At 39.2% G+C, this 18,800-nt stretch overlaps 1 protein-coding gene across 4 annotated transcripts in view; it reads left to right on the top strand.

The window, feature by feature from the left end:
• Window positions 1–18,800, top strand: part of Lrch2 (leucine rich repeats and calponin homology domain containing 2) — a 92,524-nt gene that overhangs the window by 20,691 nt on the left and 53,033 nt on the right. For all 4 annotated transcript variants that reach the window (XM_052737796.1, XM_052737788.1, XM_052737780.1 and 1 more), the window contains exons 2-3: window positions 14,227–14,371; window positions 16,956–17,082. In XM_052737796.1, coding sequence (XP_052593756.1) covers window positions 14,227–14,371; window positions 16,956–17,082 — 272 coding nt within the window. The remainder of the gene's footprint in view (window positions 1–14,226; window positions 14,372–16,955; window positions 17,083–18,800) is intronic.

The following is an 18,800-nucleotide window of genomic DNA, read 5'->3' as shown; positions in this document are numbered from 1 at the left end:
CACCCTACTTGTGAACCTACATATTAGCTTCAGGTTGTTGTGTGGATACTAGCACAAGGCATGAGACTCTTGTGTGAAAAATAAAAGACTTTAGAACTCACATCCCACATCATGGAATGAACAGAATATTTGTATTTTTTCTACTTGCCCCTAAAATCCTACTGGGCCAATGTAGCTGTGTGTATTCAGGTACATCATAAGAGAGGAACCTGAGTGGAGAGAACCTACCTCATTCATAACAGTAAGCATAACTGTCCTTGTGTTAAAGAATATGTCCTTATTTTACTGGACAGTAAATTTGGCTGTGCATTGCCCTAAAGATACAACATTCTTCTTCGAAGGATGCAGCCAGTCTGGCCTTTGCTATTATGCTTATCTTGCAAGGCTACTCAACATAGGAACATCTTGGAAAAGAGTATGGAACACTCAGCCCTTAGTGCCTCACATGGAAGATGTACAGAAACATAAAAACCTACAGAGAACTGTCTCCAAATAATATCTTTACACATTCCAGCAAGGTTTAGAAGTTGCAGCCCATAAATTGAGAATGTAGATCTAGGGCAGAACAATTATCTAGTATGCATGAACCCCTAGGCTCCATCCCAATTACAAAGGAAAAAATGGTTGAACTAACCACAATAATTGTACAAATTAATATCTAAATATTGTAAACATCAAGTCCTCTGCAACCGTATAAGAAGATTCTGATAATCACCTTCCAAGACTTATTCTCCTATTTTCCAGGTATCATCTTCAATTGACTCTCATTCATGTAACTGACTTCATTAAACACTAACTAGGAATGAGGAACTAAGTGTTAAGGTAAATACAAAGCTCAGACACAAACTATAGGCAGTACCAATTCTTGTCCAACTCCAGTATCAAATAATGTCAGCTTAGATGATAGTACTAGTACCATTTCAGTGAATGGAGTAATACAGAAAGAATTGCCTTCATTTATTTCAAGTAAAATTGTTAATTTTTATAAAGGTCTTCTGACTGAACCATATGTTATCATTCTTAGGATATGCTTTTGGGGGGTGTACTTTAAATGTCACAAAATCTTTGGGAACTAAAATGGAAAGGTAACCTACATAAAAGAAAGCAACACACTAGGTAAAAACTACATTTATGATTTCGTAAGAGACTGCCAACATTTTATAATACCTCATTATTTTAGCACTACTGAAAATGAGTAGACATTCTATAACAACCTAAAATCCCTAGAAGATATAAACAATAGAAATAAAAGGCAATTCATCAATTTGTACATAATAAATGAAAAATAAGGTTTATATAGATACAAAAGAAAATAATAGAAGTTAGACCATTATGTTTGTTTTTGTGAAGTGGATTATATATAACATATTTATGCTATTGGAGAGTACATAAAATTGAAGAAATTTCTTACTTTCTAACATGAAAAGTAAAAATACATTTTTACTAATTTTCAGAAACTGCCGCTACTCACATGCAAGTACAGTTGCATTGTGTAAGATCTGGCCAATATGCTTCCACACTTTAATACTTCCTTATCTATTTTTCCATCTAAAAGAACTGTCTGAACTAGAAACCCAATAAGAAAACAGGAGGCAGCACAGCTGTCTGTCGCTGCGAGATTGGAGAGTGTCTTTGAAGTATGAGAGACTGATGCTGGAGACTGATGGGAAATGACAACTCCATGGCTCTGGCATCTGTTTCCAACACATGCCCTCTCCAAAGACAGGTGATTTCTTGATTCACTAGTCTCTAGAAGGCTGTCGGGCTGCCATTCAGGACAAGATAGTAAACAGTTTAGAAGGCCTAAGCCTTGTTGAATGAGCTTGAGGAGTCATGAGTCACAGAACTTCTAATCTATCCCACAAGTAAATAAAATGTGAACCTTAGTGTAGTGGAGGGAAAGCAGTAACTTGACAAAAATGAAGAAAAACTGCTTTAAAGCCAACAATTAGCAGAATTAATATGAAGCATCTAGATTCACTGAACAAGGAGAAGCAGTGGTGGAAGATTCATTCTGCCACAGGCATGGTGAGAATCAAGAGTGCAAACAAAAACAGATACTGCAAGAAGAAACCACAGCTGCTAACCAGAGGGCCAGATTACATGCATGCTCTGTGAGGAAAAGACTGTGAGTCATGCACCAGTTAAGTCACGTGGAAGGACAAGGTTTTATTAAAAGTGGGGAGGGGGGTTCCACACAGAGCCATCTGTAGCTAGAGTTTTCCTGCCTGGCCTACAGTCAGGACAAATCTCTCTCACCTGCCAGTCCCACAGCCGCTCAGACCTGACCAAGTAAACACAGAGACTTATATTGGTTACAAACTGTATGGTCGTGGCAGGCTTCTTGCTAACTTTTCTTACAGCTTAAATTAATCCATTTCTATAAATCTATACCTTGCCACATGGCTCGTGGCTTACTGGCATCTTCATATGCTGTTTGTCATCGTGGCAGCTGGCAGTGTCTCTCTGATTCAGCCTTCCACTTCCCAGCTTTATTCTCCTCCTTGTCCCGCCTATACTTCCTGCCTAGCCAATGGCCAATCAGTGTTTTATTTATTGACCAATCAGCAAAACATTTGCCATACAGAACATCCCACAGCAGCTGTCTGTAAGAATATCAGCAATGGTTTTCAGTTTCACCAAGAAGTAACGTCTAATGAGTCTAGAGTAATGGCATCAAGCATCAAAGTGATGTTTAAGAGTGGCACTAACCTTCAATCCATATAAACTATATAGTTGTTGAATTTGGCACTTTGAACCAGTGTGGTATTATTTATGAAGTGGATGTTGAACTAACTTTTTATTTTTAGAAGACCTTCTTCACATAACTTCTAAAATCACATGAAAAGGAAAGATCAAAATGAAAAACACTTTAGAATTTTAGAACGGGGAAAGGCTTTCAAAGCATCACACAAAGAAATAAATTGCTAACAAGTGATTTCTAGGTTCAGATACTCATCTGAAGAAAAGTATCAGTCTATTAAGAAACAATAACTAACATACACCAATAAAAATAACACATGACTCCATTGATTATATCACAAATTCAGAAATAAAATTTATCAATAATCAATATTCACATAACAACATATTCAAATAATTTTTAAAGAGGTTAAACTGAGGTGTCCTGCATGAGTGGATAATGCATCTCCCAAAAGACATAGGTTATTAAATAAAAACCCAAGTTCCCGGTATAGTATGCCTCCCTGAAGAGTTGTTGTACCAGGAGGCCCCAAAAGTCCCCTCCAAAAAAAAAAAACCACCATAAATAATTGAAATTGTTCTTTGGTAACCCACCATAACTAGTTGGCAAGACCTCATTGCTGAAGACACTACACACTTGGGTTGCAGAATGTAGAGAAATTAAGCTAGATCTGAGCTGGAACTTTGCTCCTTGAGGTCAGATTTCATAGTGTGGGAAGGTTCTATTTAGGCTTATGAGAAAAGAAAAGCCATTAATGGTCTTAGTCAACTGTGAGCCCTGCAAACCACAATACCAATATGCCAAGCAAGATGTGTTCCCTTGTACAATGATGACAAGTCTGTTATTGGGTAACAAATTGCTTTCTGATTAGGATTGAGGCCCAGTCAATGCACAGGAGGGGAATTCATGCCTGGTACTGTAAACCTAGTCAAAAGCCTATGGCTGGCTATGTCATAGGCTCTGGGGTGGAATCCTCTACTGCTGTTTTGCTATATGGACATAGTGTGAAATTGCCATCTAAATATTTATGTTTATATCCATAGATTAGTGCTACTCTCAATCTTGGTCAGAGAAGCTTCTGCTTGCAGTGGTCACCAGTTAATGCAGAGATTCATAAATGGTCAAAATATTGAGAATATATGATGGGATGATTGTTGTGGAATATTACTTTAACTATGCAAAGATGTGTTACATTTGTTATGTTGTAGAATATTACTTTAACTAGACAAAGATGGGTTACATTTCTTTATGCTGCATTTGTTTAATTATGTAAGGGTGGGTGGTGTTTCACCTTGCCTGCCTAAGGCATCTGATTGGTTGAATAAAAAGCTGAATGGCCAATAGCTAGGCAGTAGAAGCATAGGCAAGGCTGGCAGCCAGAGAGAATAAGTAGGAGGAGAGAAGAATAGAGAAAGAATGAGAGGAGAGAACAAGGGAGAAAAGAGGGGAGAACGCCTAAGGCCATATAGGCAGGCAGCCACTAGCCAAGTAGAAGAAGAGTACATACAGAAGGAAAGAAAGGGAAAAAGCCCTGAGGCAAAATGTGGATGAAGAGTAACAGGATAAGTTATAAGAGCTAGCAAGAAACGAGCATAAGATAAGACCGAGCATTCATAACTAATAGCAGGTCTCTGTGTCATGATTTGGGACCTGGCTGGTGGCCCAAAAGAAAGCTGGCTACAGATGATCAATCAGATTTTTTTTGGAAAGAAAGAAAAGACTTCATACTGTTTCAGATGAAACAATTCCCTTTCATTTCTCATTCAGCAAAAATCCTAGCACTAGTTTTGCCCAATCTTTCAATGAATTAACCATCAGGAACACAGGCTTAGTGGTCATGGAAGGAATCTTTACACTCCCCTTCAAACACACTCCAAAAGATTGGGGATGCTATTCTGTAGTCTCCTATAATCTAAGACCTAGGTGTTCTGTTGCAGTGTGACCTAGCCTTTTTTCAAGCTGGATGACTAGCAAGTCTGGCCTGAAAATGGTTCTTTTAATCACAATGTCTTCTTCCATCTCTATCTTTACTACCACCTATGAGGAAACTAGTCTTATGTTCCCTTATTCAAGCCTTCTTCAAACTTGCCCACTATGTTAGTAATTGCTCCACTTGCAGGCATGTCCCTTCTTTCACCTCAGTTCATCTCCCCTCCCTATTCAATTCCTATTGACCTCCACTCTCACTCTGATTATGCTGATCAGGTGTCTCCTCTGCATTCCAATCCTGAACCCCTTCTTACCCCTAATCTAGAGATTATTCAGCCTCCTAGCTCCCCCTTTACCATACCCACCCCATCCACCACTTTCAGGCTACTGATTTTGGAACCACCTGCTGCTCTAAGGTACCTGGAGCCAAGGGTATTGTCCAGATTTGTATATCTTTGTCCATATCTGTTCTTTGTCAAATAGAAAGCAAATTAAGTATCAACCTCTACAATTCCTTCACAGTTTACAAAAGAATTTGAGTTCTTACTAATTTCTTATGATATAACTTGTATATATATATATATCTCATTTGGGTTAAGTAGCAGAATATTCCAATAACTTAAACTTCAGACAGGTAGGCCACTCTATTACTGGAGAAACTGCGATTGAAAAGGATGACCGGACATGGAACTATCAGCCCACTTTTCCAAATCATACTAAAAGGGACTATATGCCTTCCTCCCTGATAGACGATAGGATGTATCCTAACCAATTAACAATGATCAAATCCGAGAAGTCCTGCATCAGCCGAATGAAAACTTTGCCCTTTTTCTTACCCACCCCTCATAAACTTGAAAAATACACCAGTCTTCATCTAGACTTAGCATATGCCAATTCTAGTGATGCACTTCATCCCTCAGTCAGCAACAGATATTAGAAATAATTAGAAAATATGGGAAAGTCTACACAAAATAAAGTCTTAGATATAGTCTTTGGGAGATTTAACAATCAGCATGCACAGGAGAGGGAAGCTAAAAGATCAAGTCCACAAGAAGACCCAAGATGAAAAAGAAGCTTATCAACCCCTTGCCTCTATTATTAGTGGGGCACTTGGTAGATGTCTCTTAGTTCCTGTTTTAGGTTTAGTCAGCCTGGCCATTGAGTAAAAATTGCCCCCACCTAGTCTATCTTGACAAGCCTGTAAAAAGGTCAGACATAAGAAGAACAATTATCTCCCCCTCAAATGAAGTGGGTGTCAAACTCACCAAAATCTGACTAAGGCTCAAGGGGGTGGACATTTCTACAATGATGGATCTTCTGGGCTTCCTGCAGGAGACTGACTGATACAAGCCAGGGCCAAAACAGACCCCATTTTTGACTATCCAGTTGCCTAAACTCATTGTAGCTCTCACCATTCACCATTCAAATAAGGATATAATTTTTTTCTTGGATAAAGACTCTGAATTTTCAAGCCCTGTCTTTCTGGTTTCTATCTTGATGGTTGAAGTCAATGGCATTTTTTTTTTTGTTTTTTCGAGACAGGTTTTCTCTGTGTAGCTTTACACCTTTCCTGGAACTCACTCTGTAGCCCAGGCTGGCCTCGAACTCACAGAGATCCGCCTGGCTCTGCCTCCCGAGTGCTGGGATTAAAGGCGTATGCCACCACTGCCCAGCAATGATTTATTTAATTTATTTTTAGTTTAGGCCTTTGTATTTTGCTGGCAGATATGTCTGTGTGAGTGTCAGATCCACTGGAGATTGAGTTACAGGCAGTTGTAAACTACCATGTGGGTGCTGGGCATTGAACCCAGGTCTCCTGGAAGAACAGCCAGTGTTCTTAACCTCTGAGCCATCTCTCCAGCTCTTCAATGGCATCTTTTCAACCAATGGTCATTCCTTTTTTGTCCTGTTTTCTTTTTTTAACTTTCTTTTTTTAAATTTATTCTTTTTGTCTTTCACATCGTGCAACCCATTCCCACCCATCTCCCATTTCCTTGAATCCACCCTCTGCCCCTGCAACCTCCCCCCCCCAAAAAAAATTAATATAAAAAAGGGAAAAAACCCACTTCACCCTGGTTCTGGGCCTGCATAGTTGCAGGGTTGGCCAGCCTACCAGCTCTCCCCTCTCTTCACTACCTGGGTGAGTACTCCAGCATTGCCCTGACTAGTTCATCCCTTGCAGTAATCAGCAAGGAGTGGGGCCAGTTCTCCCATTTTCACATCTTTGGAGTTGGTTCTCTCACACCTACGTCTTCAGAGTCAGCTCTACTGTGTTGCCAGTCGAGGTGTAGGGGGCACTCTCCAGAGTGCTGCAGCTGATGAGGGGCAAGGACAGCTCTACTTTTCTTATGACCTCAGGGCCAGTTCTCCCAACTGAGACTGGGACAGGGATCTCTCCCCTGTCCATGCTGCTACGTGACAAATGAGTACTGGGGACAGCTCTCCCACCTGCCTCAGGCATTGATGAGGGGGGCATCTCTCCCCCACCCATGCCGCCACATGACAGATTAGTGATGGGGACAGCTTTCCCATGCTCACAACTTCAGGGCTGGCTCACCCACACCTCTGCCAACTGGGTCAGCTCTACAGTGCTGCCCAAGAGAGGAACAGGGTCCCATTTCCTGAGTGCTGCAAAGAATAAGGGGGAGGGTCCGCTCCCTCATCAGTTGCAGGCAGTGAGGGCCAAGGGGTAAGGGGGGCATCTCTGCCTGTCCCACACCGCTGCATGACAGATGAGTAGTGGGGAAAGCTCTCCCATACTCACCACTTCAGGGCTGCCTTACCCACACCTCCTCCAACAGGGTTGGCTCTGTTGTGCTGCTCAGGCGAAGTGCAGGATCTGCTCTCCTGAGTGTTGCAGTTGGTGGAGGGGCAGGAGCAGCTCTCCTGTTCTTATGACCTCAGGTCCAGTTCTTCCACCTGCCTCAGGCTTTGATGGGGGTGGGCATCTCTTTCCTGCCCATGTTGCCATATGGCAGCTAAGGGATGGACCAGGTCTCCTACACTCATATTCTCGGGGCTGCCTCACCTGTACCCTCATCAACAGGGTCACTGCTCTGCTGTGCTGCCCAGAAGGGGTGCATGGCCTGCTTTCCTGAATTTTACTGAAAAAAGGGATCAGCTTCCTCACCAGCTGGAGCCAGTAGGGGAAGAGGGGAGGGCACCTTTCTTTCGCCTCCCCCCCACCACACTGTAGACAAGGGATGCCATACCATGTATGCGTCCCTGTCTACAGGGTCAACTCTACTGTGCTGCCCAGGTGAGGAGCAGGGCCCATTCTTCCAAGTGCTGCAGCTGCAGAAGATTTGAGTCAGGTCGCCCACCTGCTGCAGGTATCGAGGGGTGAGTGGAGGAGGGCATCTTTCCCTCACTCATGCAACCACATTCCAAATGAGAGGAGGTGCAACCTGCTCTCTCACTCTCCTGCCTTCAGGGCCAGCTCACCCATGCTCCTGCAAACAGTGTCAGCTCTAGTACGCTGCCCAGGTGAGGTGTAGGGACCTCTCTTCTGAGTGCTTCAGCTAGTGAGATATTTTCCAGTGTGGGGCAGGACCAACTCTGTACAACTCTATTCTCTCTGCTTTTGGTGGTATCAGGGACATTGGACATCAACACACTATGGCTGCATCAGGACCATGAACCTAGGCATGGGTCCCAGCCACACCTCAGGCCCAGACATCACTGTGTCACTGAGTGGCAGTCAAGCCACCTACCTCAGCCCTCTCCTTGCCTCGTTCACTTCTTTAGATATGCCTCTCCACAGGAAATGAACCTCTCCCTCTCTCCTATAACATACCATACCTTTGCTCACCATAACAGTACCTCATCTGAGTGGGCCCATATTTTCTCCTCAAAGACTGGGGTAGGCCTGCGTATGGGTCTCTGCCTGCTCAATCCATCATGGTGCTGGGCCTGTCCTGTTTACTTGGAGATGGGTTCTATAGCCATGACTTCCTAATCTTGTCCTCCTGACCAGTTATTTTATTAAGAAGAAATGTTATGTGAAAGCTGGAGACCAGACTACATCTGTAGCCTATTTAACCTCAAACACAGTTCCCTAACCAATGGAAGTTCACTAGGACCCTCCATCTTCTCTGCTCTCCAATATTTCCCACTTAATAACCAGTCAGGTTTCCTCTTTGCTTGGGACACATCAAACCCAGACAGAGTCTCTCATATTCCTTCCATTGTCATCAAATTTAAACACCTGTCCTATTCCCCATATAAGTGTCAAAGCTTTTAAAGCACTCTAACACATTACTACACATTCCTGAATGTTCATATCTTTAGCCCCATTCCCTTTCCATATAAAATTTACATTCTCCTTATCTCAGTGCCACTCAGATGGCTCTTACCATAATATAATTTAAGATCTTAGAGTTGTTGATGAGTTTGCTGTTCCCCTACACCTTATCACAAACCCACACACTCTCCTCAGTACTATTATTCATAGCACCCAATGAACATTTCACTATTTTAGATACTAACGATGTTTTCTTCAATACCCCACTGCCACCTGAGTTTCAAGACCTTTTTGCTTTCACTTAGACTAACCCTGACAGCCATCATTACCAACTCACTTGTCTTTTTTTTTTTTTTCTTCTTCTCCATGGATTCTAAAACAGCCTAAACTTATTTGGGCAAGCCTTTGCTTAAGATATTTCTTCTTTTCGTTGTGTTGGCATCTGTCTCCAATATGTCATTTGTAGTGTTCCTACCTAACATCATTCCAGGATACCATCACCCTCCTAAATTTTCTAGGCGAAAAGAGTTGCTGAGGCCCAACTCAGTTAGTAATCTGTTACTTAGTTAATTCAAATGGGCAAAAGTGGACAGGAGTGGGCAAGTCATCTGTGTGACTGAAAACTGGCAGAGCTGTTCCCTTGTCCTTAAATGCTCTGAACATGGATGCAGCTGTCAAACACGCAGGACCTCTTATGGAAACCAGTGAACCTGTCATCATGACTTAACAACCGCTCTGAACACTTCATTGAACCCTTCAGGAAACTAACCTACCACTGCGGAGAACGTGAGTAACTTAGAAATGCTGCCTCAGGAGCCATTGCTGCAGTCACAGCCTCTCCAGGAAACTGGCACAAACCTTGGAAGCCTCCCCTCCACACAGTGCACACCTGCTTACACTCCCGATGACCCTGTTCCTGTTCGTACTGCTCTGGTTTTCACTCAGACTCTACCAGTGATGCCCATCTTGTGAATCAGCAAAAAGATTCTGTTTACTCCCTATACTGAGGCTTATGATTGGTCTTTATGTAGCTTAAGAATTTTAAACCGAGCCAGGCGGTGGTGGTACTCACCTTTAATCTCAGCACTTGGGAGGCAGAGACAGGTGGATCTCTGTGAGTTTGAGAGTTTGAGGCCAGCTTGGTCTAAGGAGTGAGTTCCAGGACAGCCAGGACTGCTTCAGAGAAACCCTGTCTCAAAAAAAAAAAAAAAAGGAATTGTAGCTTATGGAATTACAATTGAACAAGTATGCTGCATGCATGTCCTAGTTAATATAAGCAGGCTGTTTTTTATTCTTGTTGGGTTAGGCTCAAGGCTTTTCCTATGATATACCCCATTCAAGCCTCAGCTGAGACCATAAAAAATGTTTCCCCAAAATATTCTTTTTCCCACAAATAGTCCTTATCATGGGCAAAGCAGTCTGAGCTGGATGTGTTAAATTTCAAAGAAACACCACTAGGAGAGAGCTGAAGAATTCTAGAGAGAAACCAAGGGCTGAACTTGCAAAAAGCTAAGAAGAATAATGGAAGTATTGAGAAGGTAAAAGATCACCAAGATGCAGAGGCAGAAAAGCTGAGTGGATGAAAGAGCGGAAGCTGTGAAGAACCAAAGATAGGAGCTGAATTTCAAGAACTGAAAGCCCTGGTTGCAAGAAGAGTTTGAGAAAGCCAGTGAGGAGTGAAAGCCCAGCTGTCTGATACCCAAACTCCAAATCTGTAACTTTCACCCCTGCTTTTGGTTCTATGCACTGGGCAATAAGCTTATGCCACCAACACTGACAGCAATACGCTTCAAGCTTTGACACTGTGAAGCCATATGCCTCTAACTCTCAGTGCTTAAGAGGTAAATAAGACACAGAGTTTGAAAGTCCAGACTGTAAGTCTCTGTAACTCGTGGCGACCAATATTAAGGAAACTTCTCTGTTGTTTTTGCCTTGATTCCTGTGTGGATAAGAGTAAAAGAACTCTGAGGTATAACACCAAAATTAAACAAATAAAAGTGAGAAAACCTCAGTCATCGGGTTTTGATGAAGCTGGAAGGGAAAAAGCAATGAACACGGAGAGCTGTTGTTTGAGAGAGCCTAAGCTCTCTGATCTACCTATAAATGGTAACTCTTCACAGCTTCGAGAGCGTAGATCTTAACGGAGTTCATAGTAAAAGGAGGAGAGCAGAGCAAAGCAGGAGACAGTTAGAGCGTGGCATGCTACAACACAACTGGAACTAATTCTAAACCAAAGCACAAGTGTGCATTCATTTGTCTCTCAGTTATTCCTGGTCATCACCTCTATGTGATTAGGACTTTCAAGACTGAGTCTGTGACCGAACCAGTCTTGGTGGCTCATAATTGTAATCCTTGCATTTGTGAGGATGAGGCAGAAGAATTATCATGGATTTGAGGCAAGCCTATGCCACAGCCTGCTGCAGGGCAGCTTAGGCCATAACATGAGACTCCAACTCATCAAATAAAAAATAAAAAACATTAAAATTTTAAAGAATATTAGTATTAATATTAAAAATACTCTATACTTTACAAATTTAAAAACCATCCTTATTATTTAATGTCATGAACATAAATCAATTATATTGAATAATTAACCTAAATATTTTAAATAATATTATTCCTTTTTTAAAATCCCCTTGTATAATATAAGAATATGTAAAAACCAAAAAAGAAAATGTAAAAACAATAACTTATTTCCAATCTGTTAAAATTTAATGATATTTCTATAATGAAGAAATAATGTTATTTTTTCTTCTTAGCACTTTTTTTTTTGTTTTTTGATACAGGGTTTCTCTGTGTCGCGTTGGCTGTCTTGGAACTCACTCTGTAGACCAGTCTGGCCTCAGAGATCCACCTGCCTCTACTTCCCAAGTTCTGGGATTAAAGGTGTGTGCCACCACTGGCAGACTTTTCTAGACCTTCTTGTCTGTTTTTATTTTTGTGGTGCTTTTATATTGTGGGCACGTGTGTGTGCTGTACATTTTCATGCGGCTGCAGGCACACACGTGTCACTGTGCACATGTGTGTAGGTCACGGGACAACCTCAGGTGTCAGGTCACACTTTCCCCCTTATTTGAGATAAGATTCCTTGTAGTTCCTGTGGCTTACTACAGGGTATCTGGCTTGCAAGCTCCTGGGGGTTCCCTTGTCTCTGCTTCCATCTCACTGAAGAGATCTAGTACTGCAGATATGCACTAGATCAGCCAGCTTTAGGGGCTCGCTGAGGCTAAAGGAGCAATCACGGAGCCTGCATGGATCTGCACTAAGTCCTCTGCATACATGCTGTAGTTGTTTAGCCTGGGGTGTTTGTGAGACTGCTAACAATGGGAGTGGAGCTGTCTCTGAATACTTTGCCTGCTCTTAGGACCATTTTCCTCCTATTGAGTTGCCTGGTCCAGCCTTGATAGAAAGGTTTGTGCCTAATCTTATGCACCTTGTCATAAGACTTGTCATGCCATTGTATGCCATACTCGGATTAAATGTTTGCTCCCCCAATGCCTAGCTGACAGCCAGTCTTGATCTCTCTTAGTACTCTGAGGTTAAGTGACATTTTTTTGGTTCTATGGTTTTGTGGCATTAACGACATTCCTATAACTTCTAATTTTATTTATTCATCGGAAACATCATGTTTGAGATTAATATATCAGATAATGTTCATTATATATTTTCTTCAAAAAGAAAAAGATCCAACCTGTAGCAGTTGCAACAAAAATCTGTTTCCACTTCTACTGATGTTGGGCAATATTAATAAAAGGCTAGGCTAGAATCATCTGGCTATCTCTGATTCTTAATTCTTACTAGTCCACATTACTCATTCCTTATCCTTCCCCATTATGTGCCAATGCTAAATATATTACAAATTTTATACATTTTCTCTTTTTAGGATTGCTGTCTTGTTTCAAAATACCATTACTTATCTCTGGGACCGTTGAATTATTTATTAGTAATTCATATGAGATGATGTACAGAGGAATCTACTGAGCATTATTCTATCATTAGAATGTCAAATTAATTGTAAAGTATAACTTTAACTTCTAAGATTCTGAAGTTACAAGAATAAGAGGAGCCAGGTGTTCTGGCATACACCTTTAATCTCAGCACTGGGGAGGCAGAGACGGGAGTATCTTTGTGAGTTCAAAGCCAGCCTGGTCTACAAAGCCAGTTCCAGGACAACTAGGACTTTTAGACAGAGAAAAATTTGTCTCAAAAAAAAGAGTAAGAGGGAAATCCATATATTTAAAGTATGATGACTTCATTTTCCCTCTTCGCTTCATACTTTGGTATCCAGATAGTGTTCAGAGTTTGTTTTTTAGTAATTCTATAATTTCTTTAAGTTATTAAGAATCTTATGGTGAGATTAATCTAAATAAATTTTCATATTATATAGTTAGAAATTAATAGTTCAAGATTCCTTAGCTAATGATAAAATTTTACACTAGATGGTAATGTGAATCAGCTCTTTACCTCTGCCTCCACGTTCTTTATCCATTTGTATTAATACGTACATATTAATGTTCTGAAGAGGGAACTCACTGTTGATGACTAAAGAGGTTTCTTCCCTCACAGTGAGGATATTGAGCACTATTGATAGGAGATTGTTTTCCTGCTGAGGACATTACAAATGGTGGGCCTGTCTGGACTGTAAATGTTCTCCTGATATAGACAATCCTTTTCTGAAGATTCTTATCTTTGAAGCCGATTAAGTATAATAAACTAGGACAAACAATATTATTTCCATAAGGCAACTGATTTGATAATTACCTAGGTAGCTGAGAGCCACTTGTATTTTACGTTTTGTTGTTGTTGTTTGTTTGTTTGGCAGTCAGGGCTAGAGTGTGGATAGGCTACTATTACAGTGCTCAACATAATCTTCAACAACAAGTATTTATCCAAAAGAATCTATTCTATCGATGTGGAGAAATGAAATCTTTCTGGTTATTTTTTCAGTCTATCAATGTGATGTCCTTGGTTTTTTTTTCAAATTTTTTTCTTTTTCTTTTTTATGTGGCATGTGTGTGTTTATGTACTGAGGGAATAGAGCCCATGGCCTTGTGCATACTAGTCAAGTATTCTATCACTGAACTATACCTCTCACTATTGGTTTATTTAAAGATAAATATCATAATTTGCATTTTCAACAGATTTAGAAGCAGATTTTTTAAATGATTTTAAAGTACATTTATTGATAAACATTTTATACCACTATATTAAATAGTTTTTCTTCAAGATAGTGGTGAATACTATTTTATAATATAATCAATAGTTGCTTAGATTCTGACTGAAAATAGTTCTGTTTATTACTGTATATACAGGTGTATACATGTTACTCAAAATTGTTTTTGTTTTTCAGATCTTTCCAGAAATCGCTTTACAGAAATTCCTTCAGATGTGTGGTTATTTGCACCACTTGAAACATTAAACCTATATCATAATTGTATCAAAACCATTCCTGAAGCCATTAAGAATTTGCAAATGTTAACATACCTTAACATTAGGTAAGCAAACAATTTTTTAAAAATAAAAATTTTCAGGTCTAGAAAGATGGCTCAGCAGTTAATAGAATAGGCTGCTGGTTTCAGAGGACTAGGGTTTGGTTCCCAGCACCCTCGTATTGGCTCATAACTACCTTTACCTAGTTTCCCAGAATTCAGTCACCTCTTCTGACCTCCTCAGGCACCAGCATGATGCACATACATGCATGCAGGGAAACACTCATCAATATGAATAATAATAATTAATAATAGTAATAGTAAGTCTTTAATAAAATTTTTTTTTAGTCTTTAATCACTTTTAATAGTAAAGGAATGTATTTTGTTTATGCTCAAATTGTTTTGTAGGCTTTTGGTCTTGTTCTTTAAGTCAATGTTTCTCAAAGTTTTGTACACAAGAATTGTCTGGGGATCCTATTAGGTCTACTGAGGGACCTACATTTTCTAAACGGTCTCTTGGTAATTCACCTGCATGTGTGCTGGTCATTAGATCTCACTTTGAGAGGAAGGCTTTAGAACATAAATATTTTCCTCATTTGTTGCCCAATTGTCTGAATTCACTTATATGGCACTCTAGTTACAGTCAAACATTATAATGAAACGCATTTTAAGTAAAGTTTTATCTCTTGTGATGTTGCCAGTTTAAGAATGGGTAAATTGGGATGGAAGGTTGGAAAGTTTGCAAGTGGATGAGATGACAGAACATCTTTATGCTTAACATGTTTTTTTTTCTTTCAGTGATAGGATCAACCTAGGTTGTTGTGCATGCTAGGCAAGCATTTTATCACTGGATGACAGCCCTAGCCATTTTATGCTTAATATGGGTTTATTATGTACTAGGCATCATTGCAAGTGTTTGACCCATATTACCTCATTTAATATTCCAACATCATTAAGAGATAGGTCATATTATTTCTATATTCCATATGAGAAAACTGGGTTAAGCTGTTTGCAAAAAGCCATATATTCATACAGATGTTCTTCTGTGTCATGGGAGAATGACATTCCTGAAAATACTAAAGTCCACCAATATTCAATCAATATTCAGTTTCCTTTCATTAAAAGGTATAGTGTATGGAGAATTGTAACTGGAACATAGGATGTTATACATTTCAAAAGTCCTTTGAGGATTATTAATTGAAGAGCATTGTCCTTCCCTTTTGTTACACACATACATACACACACACACACACACACACACACACACACACACACACACACACACACCCCAAAAATAAGCAAACAAACAAACAAAAAAACCCTTTAAAGCCAGTCTAGTATTTCTGGAAATTCTCTGCAGAGATAAGATGGGGTGAAGAATCTTGTCACACCTCCCCATTCTTGCTTGAATAACACAGAGCTTTTGTCCCTATATACATTATATAAAGCGCTAGGTACAGGTCTCTAAATGCTAATTTGAAAAATAGAGAAACAATGATAGCTTATTGCTTGTCAGCGCTTGCTAGTATATAACTGGAATGTTGTCTTTTCTATATTTTTGGTTTTGGCATATTTTGTGTCAGTCTGTCTGCATTTGACAATTGAGTATAAAACATGAAGGGTAAGGATACCAAAGCCAGATTGACCAGTTTTCAACCCAGGCTCTCCTTATCAACTGTGTAACTTTGGAATGTTTTACTTACTCTCATTGTAATTTATTTTCCTTTTTAAAATGGGGCTCGTGATGAGTGTTTTCCTGAAGTAGGTTGATGTGATGGACAGTTGAGTTAATTCAAGTTAGTTATTCTGAACATTTACTGGCACATAGTAAGTACTCAATAAAATGTTAGTTGATGCTATATTTAAATGTACTCTAGGGAATTTTTCATTAATGTTAAGCTGATATAAAAGCACTACCAGGCTGTTGTGGTACAAACTATCTAAAAACCACTGGTGTTTTTAAAGATTAATTTTATTTTAATTACACGTATGCGTGTTTCTGTGTGGGTGTGCATATAAGTGCTTGTTGAGGCCAGAAGATGATGTCAGATTCCCTGGAGCTGGAATTAACAGGAGATGGTTTACTGCCCCATGCAGGTGCTGGGAATGAAGTTTGGGTACTCTGCAACAGCATTCTACATCCCTAAGTACTGAGCCATCTCTCCATGCTCCAAGCTACTGAGATTTTAAAAGATAGATTTCTTCCATCATTTTTAGCACGTCAGCAAATTCACCTCGAAACCTTTCCATGGTTAGACTTATGAAGGTATTGAGTGGGCTAAAATTATGAGCCAGAAGAAGATTCTGGCATTCTCTAGCTCAGAAAAATCCTGAGTTATTGCGTGGGTGACATGTGTGAGCAGTACCGTATGTAATAACAGAATCTTTGCTATCAAACTTGTGTTTGAATCCCTGCTACAATGGGCAAGTCACTTAGCTTTACCCTTCATTTTTCATATTTGTATATTGAAGGTAATATTATCTATCTTGGGTTAATGTGAAGATTAGACACTGCACGACAGGATACACTTAATAAATGGTGCTTGTTAGTGAATGCTTATGATTTACTGTTGAGATGGTTTGTACTTTTTATCCTAACATCAAGATTCAGACATACTTTTCACAACGAGACTTCCTTATTTTTTTTCAGTCGAAATCTTTTATCAACATTGCCAAAATACCTATTTGACCTTCCCCTTAAAGTTTTGGTTGTGAGCAACAATAAACTGGTATCCATTCCAGAAGAAATTGGAAAATTAAAAGATTTGATGGAGCTGGTGAGTAAAATATTGTATAAAATTATATATGCTGCATATAATATGTACCTTTTCATTTTGGAATTGCACTCATTACTTTGTGGAATTTCACTGTAATTAAGAAAAAGAGATAACTTGATATATGTGTAAATTCTGTTGGGTATCAATTTCAGGTGCATTTATTTATGTCTGATTTTAGCTCCCAGCCAAGAACAACAGAAGTTTGAGGAATCTCAGTTGTAGACACTTTAGGATGCTCGGTTACGAGCTTTCAGTAACATGTTTCAAGTGAATTAATATTTATTTACTTATATTGTGGACGGAGTTCCTAAGGAAATGAGTTTTTTTCTAATGTTTTATGGAGCTGATGAGGAGAGTTAGAACGTAGTGGTAAAAGTAGACAATGCAGCTGTGTGTGCTGGTGGTGCATGCCATTATCTTCAGCTACTCAAGGGGAGGGAGGATAATCATTTGAGCTTAGGAGTTTTTACATCAAGCCAGGTAGCATATTGAGACCCCATTTCACCAAAACAAACAAATGAGCAAATGATCAGTTTCTAAAAGATAAAGCATAGGGTGCTCACAAACAGAAGTAGAATTAACAAAACAACTTTCTTCAATTAATATGCGCACATGAATTTATAACACTTTTAGGACCAAAGTAAATGTAAAGAGGCAATTATATGCAATTGATTGTGGAAATTAATATAACACCTCTGAATATTAACGTTTTAGATTTTTAAAGGACATTGAACTTCCAGAGCAAAACAGAGAGTGCTCAGGCATTGAACTCTTTTCATGTATTTGTATTACTTCAATTTTACCCTGTGCCATGCTGTTTATTTTTATTTTCTGTTTTGTATTAAGGTGAAGCTTTCCCAATAAATAGGTACTTTAGGATTTTTCTTAAGTAGGACTTTATTATTTCTCAAGGACCAGAAATTTTCTTTTAAAACTTATTTACAATTTTATAATGTAAACATATTGTTATAAGAATGTATATTAATCAGAAATGTCAGGATTGTGTTCTAAGGAATCACTTCATGTCCAGTTTCTCTTTACTTTTTAGAGACATAGAGGTTAGCGGTTAGAAAAGATCTTAGAAATGACCAAATACAGTCACTTCCTAATGCTACCTGTGTATTTCCAAGAAGGACAGTTCTCTGGGTATATTTGAACCTCCCCTAATTCTCTTTTTTAGAATTCTATTTGTTAGTAATTTTTATTGTTTTGAACCAAAATAATGCTCCTGTTAGCTTTTTCTATTGACCTTGGCCACTGTGTGAAGAAATGTAAAACTTCTCTTCCCTCAAATATTTGTATTCTACTGAAATTTTAGGCCTGTTTTTTTAAAGATAAAACATCCTTATTAACTTTATTTGTTTCAATGAATCTCTTTTTTGTGTGTTCCATTTATTTAATTTGAATTACATTGATTTACTAATGCAATTAAATATTAGATTTTGAGAACCAAATTTTAGCAGGTGCTCCATTCCACAGTTTGCATAACTTTCTTTTAAAATCATATTTATCAGTACTTTGAAAATATAATATAATATATTTTGATAATATTCACAGCTTTTCCCAACTCCCCCCTGGCCCCCCAAATCTACCCAGCTTCCCTACCCACTGAACATTGTATATGCTTTAAAAAAATGTAAAAACCCATCCAGGTCAGTTTATGCTGCATATATATTCTTGAGTGAGTGGCCTTCCGCTGGCGTACAGTCGACCACAGT

Source organism: Peromyscus californicus, unplaced genomic scaffold (assembly GCF_007827085.1).
Source record: "Peromyscus californicus insignis strain IS unplaced genomic scaffold, ASM782708v3 Scaffold_10__1_contigs__length_136768540, whole genome shotgun sequence".
Taxonomy (NCBI): Eukaryota; Metazoa; Chordata; class Mammalia; order Rodentia; family Cricetidae; genus Peromyscus; species Peromyscus californicus.
This window is presented reverse-complemented; position numbering and strand designations above follow the sequence as displayed.